This window comes from Sceloporus undulatus, chromosome 2 (assembly GCF_019175285.1).
Source record: "Sceloporus undulatus isolate JIND9_A2432 ecotype Alabama chromosome 2, SceUnd_v1.1, whole genome shotgun sequence".
NCBI lineage: Eukaryota > Metazoa > Chordata > Lepidosauria > Squamata > Phrynosomatidae > Sceloporus > Sceloporus undulatus.
The window spans coordinates 228,011,343-228,021,734 of NC_056523.1; the positions used below are offsets into that span (position 1 = coordinate 228,011,343).

The 10,392-nt window shown below is 39.3% G+C and overlaps 1 protein-coding gene across 3 annotated transcripts in view; it reads left to right on the plus strand.

Annotated features, from left to right (window-relative positions):
- The window catches only part of KANK2 (KN motif and ankyrin repeat domains 2), a 198,076-nt gene extending 191,519 nt beyond the window's left edge, over positions 1-6,557 (plus strand). For all 3 annotated transcript variants that reach the window (XM_042450146.1, XM_042450148.1, XM_042450147.1), the window contains 2 exons: positions 714-812; positions 4,026-6,557. In XM_042450146.1, coding sequence (XP_042306080.1) covers positions 714-812; positions 4,026-4,085 — 159 coding nt within the window. In that variant the 3' untranslated portion in view covers positions 4,086-6,557. The remainder of the gene's footprint in view (positions 1-713; positions 813-4,025) is intronic.
- The last annotated feature ends 3,835 nt before the right edge of the window (positions 6,558-10,392 follow it).

Below are 10,392 nucleotides of genomic sequence, written 5' to 3' on the forward strand. Positions count from 1 at the left end.
ATTATTATTATTATTATTATTATTATTATTATTATTATTATTATTATTATCATCTTTCAGAGAGCTCTGGTGACACAATAAACTACAATTCCTAGGATTCCCAAGCACTGAACCAGGGCAGTTAGAGCCATCTCAAATTGGATTATTTCTGCAGTGTGTTTTGGACCTGAATTTTTGCAGTTCCTTTGCCATGGCTTGTGGGAGCAATGGGGGGAATTGGAGAAAAGTCTGTCTATGTCCTTTAGAGGTCACAGTGAACATCTTTTTGCATCTGGTTGCAAGGATGCAACCTTCTCCAATCTCTCCCAACTCTCACCAGGCATAGAATGGCTCGAAGGGTTTTGCAGTGACTCTGGGGGGGGGGGGGGGGGGGGGCTTTGCGTCTAGTGTGGAGAAAGAGGATACCAACCTCCGCATTGACCAAGAAGAGAAAAACCTATGCATAAGATTATTTTATGACATAATATCTTGTTTGACCCCCAGCATTCAGAGCTACATGGGAGCTCCACTTAGTTTATCTTAGCTAAGAAATGATAATGTGTAGTCCTCTTTGATCTAATTATGGGTACCCTTTCCTGGAATTCTAGGGGATGATAGCCGGTGTGAGAGGGTGAAGTCAGTCTTTTCCCTGCCTTTCTCATTTGTTGGAAATGATGGTCCATCCAGTAAGAACTACCATCACTGGGGTGACTTTTAATTGCCTTCTCTTTCAGGATGGCAGCACAGCGCTCTCCATTGCACTAGAGGCAGACCAGAAGGACATTGCCATCATGCTGTATGCTCATCTGAACTTTGCCAAATCTACAACTCCGGTGAGTTCACAGAATCATAAGAACTGGGCTATCTTTTTGACCATTGAACCAGTGTGGTGCAGTGGTCTGCATATTGGCCTATGACTCCAGAGACCAGGTTTGATTCCCAGCTTGGCAATGAAAACTACTGGGTGACCATGGGCACGTAACACTCTTTCAGCCTCAGAAGATGGCTGTGGCAAACCTCTGAACATATCTTGCCAAGATTACTCCATGATAGGCTTGCCTTAAGGTCACATAAGTCGGAAACACCTTGAATGCCCACAACAACAACAGCCCATTAACCTAGTATACCCAGTGCCAGACCACTTGCATCTGATGTAGTCCATGAAATCTTATGGCAATAGTGCTTGCTAGCATTTTAGGTGCCTCAAGACTCTTTTCTACTTTTTTTTTTAAACAGAAAAGTGGTACAAGTTTATTAACCAGAAAACTACATAATCAAGTAATTATTTCATCTTAATATTGTCATCAGTTTCAGTCGTTTTTTTCCAACCACTTCAAAATAGCTATGTTTAATCAAAAAGAGACAAGAGGAAATTGACTCTGGTTCCAGCTACTATCCTTGTTAGTCCGGTTAGCATCTTACATATTTTCGGTACAGAAAGGATGGTCTGGGATGGTTTCTGGTATATAAGAAAGCACCCATATATCTACATTGAATTTGTCGGGTTTGGCCATCTTCTCATTCCACAAGGCCCAAGAGCTGACAGTTTTACTGAAGAGAAAGAAACACCTCACTGCTAGGACACAGAAGATTTTATGTTCCCTGGGCTCCCAATCTTGTCTGTCACATAGTTCATTTTCCCTAAATGTTTTATGCAGAACCTGAGCAAGAGAACAGTCAGCCAGGCAGTTGCCAGTCACTTAAACTGTAAGAATAAGAACCTCCACATAGCTTAAAAGACCCTTGCTGTACTTTCTCTGGTCAGACTATACATTAGTGTGTTTAAATGGTGTGTTTAGAATTATCATTATTCTTTCATAATATAGATCAGCTATGACAAAAAACAGGGCGCAACAGAGGAAAAGGTTACTATACTTCTGTCCAGATACAGATAGTGTGCCTAGTCCTAAGTAAACTATTTAAATAACTACTTACATTCAATGTAGTTTGGATCTCAGAGTTTGAATTAATTTAAAACGTTTACATGCTGCCTTTCCTCCAGACCAGCAGAAGACCAAGGGCACAGCAGCAATACAAAATATTCAAAATATACATATAACTAAAACAAATGATAATACAGCAATTTACAATCCCAATGCCTTCTTTTTTTATTTTTTTTATAATTTTATTGTAAAATTTCTCTAACATAAGTGATCTTATATTGTACAGATATCATATAATAGTCTTCTCATATGAAAGATAAACAAATTAAAAGATTACACAGAGAGATGTATTTTTCCCCATTTTACTCTTTTCTACTTTTGAAGCATTTTTTTGAATTGTATTGATTTATGTTCAGTTCTCCTCTTGGCCATGGAAACTCACTGGGTGACCTTAGGCAAGTTACACACTCTCAGCCTCAGAAACAAGCACACTCTCCCAAGAGTTTTTACAAAAATTCAAACACTCACCACTCAAAATAGCTGCCCAGAAACTGCTCTCCTTCTCCTCTCTGTGGCATGAACTGGTCTGGAAAGGCTCTGGGAGTAGTTATATATAGCTAGTCTGCTAGCTCCATTCCCTTGTGACTCACAGAAGCTCCACCCCATCAGCAACAGTTTGTCTCGGGTCTATTTGCATCAGTTATTCACACAGCCAAGAATGTGAAACTTTTAGGAAAACTCAGAAAAAACTCAGAGATCAATTATCCCAGGTTAAGTTGGTAGCCCCCCCCCCCAACTTACCTGAGTGCATTCAAAATGCATGTGAACAACAATTATTTAACCCACATTCTAACAGGATTATTTTCACCATCTAAATAACCTCTAAGTGTCTAAAAACTACTTTTGGAGCAAGTAGAGGTTTTGGAGATCGTAGCAAAGAGAGGTAATCCCGGTCCCCCGAGAAGCATTGTTTTTCTGTGAGGATACAAAGTCCCAAAATTCTTCACAGAAATAACCAGAGTGCTTGATTTAAAACCTTGCCGTAGATCCTTGGGCTGAATTGCTTCTGGCTTTGTGCCTCTCTGCTTTGCATTCTGCAGACTTGGTGTAAGGTGTTACCCTAATCTATCTACAGCTGCTATAGAGCTGAAAGTGAGTAGAGTCCACGTCTGAGAACCTCACACACACATTCTTTCTCTCTCTCTCTCTCTCTCTCACACACACACACACACACAGACACACACACAGACACACACACACATACAGAATACAGTATTTCATTTCCCCCCAACTATTTATTTTCTCAGTATCATCAGTTATAATTAAAATACAAAAGAATGAAAACATCAACATATTGACATAAAAGTAACACAGAACATCCCTTTACTCCATAAAGAAAAGAAAAACCAAACATGATATACTTGCATACATATCTGCATTTATGAAATATAACATACTATACAAATAACAGTAAAACATAACATAACATGTAACATGTGACTTCCTTCCCAGCAGAACTATGTTGTTATTATTATCTGATTATCTGATTTATTTTAATCTGAAATATTCAGTTATTCATCCTATTATTAAATCTCATTTTGCCTACACATATTTTCAAACATAAATGCCTTACATTCAAGTATGGAAGTTGTCACTTAAAACACTTGGATTAATCTAAATATACATTCCATCTATACCGATATAATTATATTTTAAATCCTTTGTTATCATCTTAATTTAGTTAATTTTCCTCTTATTCTCTAAGGTTTAACACAAATAATTTCCCCCGCATTTTTTCTAAATATTTTATCATTATATTCCATTCTTTCACAAGTATTTCTTCCTATTTGTTTTTCATTTGGAATGCCAGCTTATCAGAGTACAGTATTTCAATTCAAGGTGGCTCCTGTGAGGCCAACCATAAAATCATAGAATCATAGAGTTGGAAGAGACCTCAAGGTCCATCCATTCCAACCCTATTCTGCCATGCAAGAACACACAACCAGACACTCCCAACATATGAACATCCAGCCTCTGTTTAAAAACCTTGAAAGGAAAATACTCCACAGAATGAACTGTAAAAATATATAGCACACTAAAAAAGAGTCAGGGAAAATTGTGAAAGTGTGGAAGTAAGGACTAATCATGAAATGCCTCTTTCAGGGGATCCCAAAGCAACCGAAGCCTGACAGCGCAGCTGTGACCTCCAGTAACACTCAGTAACACAAAGGATGGTGGCGGCATTTCTCATTAGCCCTAGAGGATTTCTCACTTTGAAGAAGTACTGCAGCTTTGTCAAGGGCTGAGGAATAAAAGGAGCTCATGGTGCATATTGCAAGTTGATCCTTTTCCCAAGAAATGCTGCCCATATGCATCCTTGTTCACCACTCCATCAGCAGGAATCTCTCCCATCTGGTGCACTAACTGGACTGGAGGTCTTCTAGCAGAACATTTCTTCTATCTAGTGAGCCAAAGAGAAGATTGGCAAAGGGTCTCTGGATGCAGCTTCCTGCCAATTTAGCACAGCCTTGCAGCTTCATAGAGGTACAGTGAGTCCTTGGTATCTGCTGTGGCTTTGGTTCCAGGACTCCACATGATATCAGAATCCCTGGAGGCTAAGTTCCCATTAAATACAGTAGCATAGCAAAATGATGTTCTTTATATAAAATAGCAAAATCAAGGTTTGCTTTTTGGACTTTATATATTTTTGAATATTTTAAAGCTGTGGATAGTTAAATCCTTGCATCAAGAATCCGTGGATATGGAGGCCCAACTGTATACTTATTCTCCCATTCATCCCAGGCTATTAAAGGAGGATAGGAAGTGCAACCTAGTAATGCAACAAGTAACCACTGAGAGGGACAGATGCTGTTTTATTTACAGTGGGCCTTTGATATGAGCTGGAATTTGCTTCCAGGATCCCCCAAAATCTATGAATGCTCAAGTCCCATTAAATATATGGCATCCCTTATATAAAATGGCAAAACCAAGGTTTGCTTTTTGCAATTTATATATTTTTTAAAAAATATTTTCAAGCCGTGGATGGTTGAATCCATGGATAAAGAACCCATAGATCTGGAGGGCTGACTACTAGAGTTGAGTCAAGTTAGTTTAGTTTCATGGAGAGTCCAGTACCATCTATTGTGGAGTAGAAGAGTGGGCTACTAGGATACACTTCTTACAACCCTGGACATCTTGGTAATTTTGGGCCACATCTCTGGCCTTCTCTGGCCTATCTCCTCCTTCCATTGAGGCTTAATATATTTTTAAGAGGCTAATGAAGGAGTGTCTCTCTAAAGCAACTCATTGGGGAAAGTCCCTGCTTAAACATGAATTTACTTGACATAATTTTGGGAAAGCAACTTGGATACCCTGCCTTGGGTGCGATAATATTTCTTCATTTGAGGAGGGGTTAAGAAAGATTTCTAATTTTCCTTTTAGGGGGAAAAAGTGATTTTGCTATATGAGAATTCTTGCAATACTGTACAACTAAAATGAATATCTGAGGCTAAAATCAAAGTCGGATTTTACATACTATGGAAAATGTAAATTTTGGGTATATATATTCTGTACTCATCCAAAACCCTGGCCCTAGTTTATAGCCAAGATAGGCCCACAGCTTGGAAAACTTACTTCTTTGGACTACAGCTCCCACAGTACCTCAGACTAAGGTATGGCCAGTGGCTATGTAGTAGTAGTAGTCCATAAAAGTAATCTCTTTATTTTTCCTTTTGTTATACCTTTTTATTCTGCACAAAGCAAGGGTGTGAAGAGTGAAGTCTTCAGTCTTTTTTTGTGGAGTTTGCACAAGAGACATTGTTCCAGTGAATTGGATCTTTTACCTGTAATGGAAGTCAGATCTGATAAGTACAATCCCATTTCAAGATCTCACGACATACACCTGAATTTGTACATGTCCAACTGGGTAAATCCACCTGCTTTCTCTTAATCATCCACTGAATTCGTTTATGAATTCTCTATAAAGAAAGTGACATGTCATGGGTTTGCAAGGTGAAAAGTCCTTTTCACTTAATTCTTTGCGGTTTTCAATGCCAAAACTTTCTTCTCTCTCCTAACAAAAAAAATAACACATCAGGGGAGGAAAAAAAGTAATGACATTGAAGCATGAAGTAGTAGTAGCTGTTCTTTTAAATTGCCAAGCATTTGAAATAATAGAAGGGTACATCTTATTTTTATATAAATATATATATGTGTGTATTTTAATATACACCAAGAAAAGGGCTATATGTAAATTATTTTAGTGCACATTGGTTTAAGGATCTTCAAGGACTTGGTGTCCAAAATGAACAGGAGGAGCTGCCATCTTAGCTGCAAATTTCCTGGCTATTATCTTTGCACACTTTATTCTCTGCTTTGTGTAAAAGCCTATAGAAACTAGTTGGGCTTAAAACAAATGTTTATTTGGAGCTGTGGCTCTGTTCTGAACACACAGGTGGTAAAAATATTTCTTCTTAAGAACTGTTTTCTGTTGCTGCCTACAAAGCTGATATTTTAAATGGGCAACAAGGTTTTTCAAAGCTGCATAGCTTTAGGGGGGAGTATCCGAGTCTTGCATTTGGAATATTGCCTCATAAACATGTAATCTCTTTTACAATTTCCATATGGTATTTCTATGCATTTAAATGAAATTAATTCAATTTATAAAAGTATAACCAAAAAATAAAATAAAATTATTCACTATGACTGTTTCTAGTGTTAATATTTAAGAGCTTTTCCATTATACCAGACTATTGTGATCCCTTCCAACTCTGTGGCTCTATGATTCTGTGACTTGTGAGCTTGATGGACCTCAGAAATGAAAAGGGGAAAGTTTATTTTTATTGCAGTATGAAAGCCAGTGTGGTTTGGGGTTTTGAGCATTGGACTACAACTCTGGAGACCAGGGTTCGATTCCCAGCTCAGCCTGGCAAGTAACACTCTCTCAGCTTCCAGAGAAGGCAATGCCAAACTTCCTCTGAGGAAGTATTGCCAAGAAAACCCTACAATAGCCTTAGGGTCACCACTCACCATATGTTGGAAACGACTTGAAGACACACAACAATAACAACATGCATCAAACATCTCTCTTTGAACCTGTTTGCTGCATTTCAACCTCCTTTCAAGTTTTTGTTTGTGTTTTGTTGTTGTTTTATTCTGTCACACTAACAGTGATCCCTCTCCTCCTGTCCTTAGGAAGGGAGAACAAGGAGTTATGGAGATTCTGGAATAAACTGGACTGCGGATTCCATCTCACCATAAAGCACCTGGCTTTCTATCTTACAGCCAAATTGACAAGCCTTGCCTCAGCTGTATATTTGGCATGCAAGAGTATCTTGAACCACATAGCAAAAATATGTAGAGAGATCTTGTAGCACCTGAAAAAAAGAAGTTGGCAGCATGAGCTTTCATAGACTTCAGCCTACTTCCTCAGATGTATTCGGTGGAGTGGAAAGCCAGGAACAGACCTATATAAGTCATTTGTGTGAGAGAATGTCAAATGCATCTGAGGAAGTAGACTGAAGTCTACAGAAGTTCATGCTGCCAACTTCTTTCTTTCAGTGAGTCTCAAAGGTGCTACAAGATCTCTTCACATGCTGATTCTACAGACTGACATGGCTATATCTTTGAATTCTATCACTTAGCAAAAGTCACATGTGTTTTGATTCAACTGAATGTTATCCAAGTTCATTATACTGAACAAGCTGACAAGGCCCTGGCCCATGAAGCACGATATCCACAGTACTGCAAGCATGGTATCCACAGTTAATGGAGTGCAAGATCCTTAGGTGGGAGTGATCATGTTCTCCTGGAGTTTGTTATACAATGGAAAGGAGAAGCCAGGGATAGTCGGACATGCATTCTAGACTTTAGGAAAGCTGATTTTAGTAAGCTTAGAGAAATACTGGGGGTGATCCCATGGTCAGGAATACTAAAAGAGAAGGGAGTTCTAGATGGATGGGAGTTTCTCAAAAGGGAGATACGAAAGGTACAATTTCAAACAGTTCCAATTAGGAAGAAAAATGGGAGTTAAGTTTTAAACAGAACATGTATAAGAAATGGAAAAATGGGGAAATCACTAAAGAGCAATTCAAAGAAATAGTGAGCACATGTAGGGGTAAAATCAGAAAGCTAAAGAATGATCTCAGGCTTGCTAGAGAGGTTAAGAACAACAAAAAGGGCTTTTTTGGGCATGTCCGCAGCAAAAGGAAGAAGAAGGAAATGGTAGGGCCACTGCGTAGAAAAGATGGCTAAATGCTAACAGAAGACAGAGAAAAGGCAGAATTACTCAACACTTTCTTTGTCTCAGTCTTCTCAGAAAAGGCAAAGGGTGCTCAACCTGAGGATAATGGAGCAGAGGACAGGATAGGGGAATTTCAGCACAGAATAAGTAAAGAGGTAGTACAGGAATACCTGTTTAATCTAAACAAATATAAGTCTCCAGGACCAGATGAACTCCATCCAAGGGTATTAAAAGAACTGGCAAATGTAATATCGGAGCCATTGGCAATAATCTTTGAGGACTCCTGGAGAACAAGAGAAGTCCCAGCAGACGGGAGGAGGGCAAACATTGTCCCCATCTTCAAAAAGGGGAAAAAAGAAGATCCCAACAATTATTGTCCATTTAGTCTGACATCAATACCAGGAAAGATTCTGGAGCAGATCATTAAACAGAAAGTCTGTGAACATCTAGAAAGCAATGCCATAATCACAAAAAGTCAACACGGGTTTCAGAGAAACAAGTCATGCCAGACAAATCTAATCTCTTTTTCTGATAAAATTGCCAGCTTTGTAGATAATAATAATAATAATAATAATAATAATATTTATTTGTATCCCGCCTCTCCCTGTATTGGATTGAGGCGGGTAACAACAAACATAAGAACAATAAAAATAGAACACAAACCCAGTAAAAGCATAGCAAAGCTATAAAAATCCAATTCCCTATTCTCCTTTCCTACCTAAAAATACCATTAAAAAATGGACAACCATTCCCAACTGAGAGTGCAACCTTTCTGAGGTGGTCAATTGGAATGCCTGCTGAAGAGATTCCGTTTTTATTGGGGCCTTTTTTAAAATGCCTCCAAAAGATAAAGATGTTATTCCTCCGGCAGGTCATTCCAGGCTTTTGGAGATGAAGGGAATGCTTGGATATAGTATATCTTGATTTCAGGGGGTGGGAGGACATCCGCCTTCTGGGGGTAGAAGTTCTGCCTTCCGGGAGCAGGCTTTCCAGGAGGAGCCAAGGCACACTCGGGTCTCAGGTTCAGGCAAGCAAAACCCCCCCCCCCCCCCAATGAAACTTGCCAAGAAAACCCCATGATAGTTTCACCTTAGGTCTGCTAGGAGTGACTTGAAGGTGTGTGCATGGCAAGGTCAACCCTGCCTCTGCTCCTTCCTCTGTCCTCCTGACTTCGGGAAGCCAGTTAAAGGCATGGGAGAACAGGGGAAGAGGTGTGCTTTGGCTCTTCTTCCTCCACCCTCCCACCCCTTTAATGGCCTCCCCAGAGACCTGGCAGCAGAGATGGCACATGTGTCATAGGCTTGGACTACTCTAACTTTAGTGTTCGGTTGTATGTTTTCACTCTTTATGCTCTTGTCTAGTTCTTTCATGGCTGCCCTTCTCATTCCTAGTCTTCTTCTGGTTTCTTGGCTGTAGTCTGCATTCTGATGTAGTTCCTCCATGGTCATTGTTTTTGTTTTCTCAATATTCAGCAAAAGCCTGCCTTTGCACTTTCTTCTTTTGCCTTCCTTAGCAATTGTTCCATGTCTCTGTCATAACTGCTCAGAAATCACTCCTTGAAGAGTCCAATATCTGCCACATGGTGGCACTGTCAGATTGGATTTATTTGTGGTCTAAGAAATCCATTGACTGGGGTTTCCTTAAGCACCAATCTCTGTCAAGGAGATGTTGTTAGCAGGGGATGAGGGTGGGGATGGCCGTAAAATTTGCACCGAGTAGCATTCAAAAGTTTGCCTAAATACTCTAAAAGAACAAGTTAAGGTTTTTTCTTTACCCCAATATACCATGCTCTATGGTATTTTCCATTTCCCAATTGCGGAGAGACGCATATGCAACTCTTTCAAGCATTGTTTTTGCTCTTACAGAATTTAATGGAAAAAGGAAGGAAGGAAGAAATCATAGAATGATAGAGTTGGAAGAAATCCCAAAGGCCATCCAGTCCAAACCTCTCCTCATATGTTTATTACTTAATATATCTTGTCATTCTCATTGTTCTTCTCTGAACCTGCTCCAACTTGTCTATATTCTTACACTGTGGCACCCAGAACTGAAGATGGGACTCCAGATGACACCTGACCAGAGCAGAATATAATGGGACTATTACTTTCCTCAACTTGGAATATTATGCTGAGTTAAAAGGTGTTTAAGTGTTTATCTAGTGGTTTAAGTGTTGGATAAGGACTCTGGAGAGCAGGGTTCAATTCCCAGCTCGGCCATGAAACCCATTGGGTGTCTTCAGGCAAATAATAATAATAATAATAATAATAATAATAATAATAATAATAATAA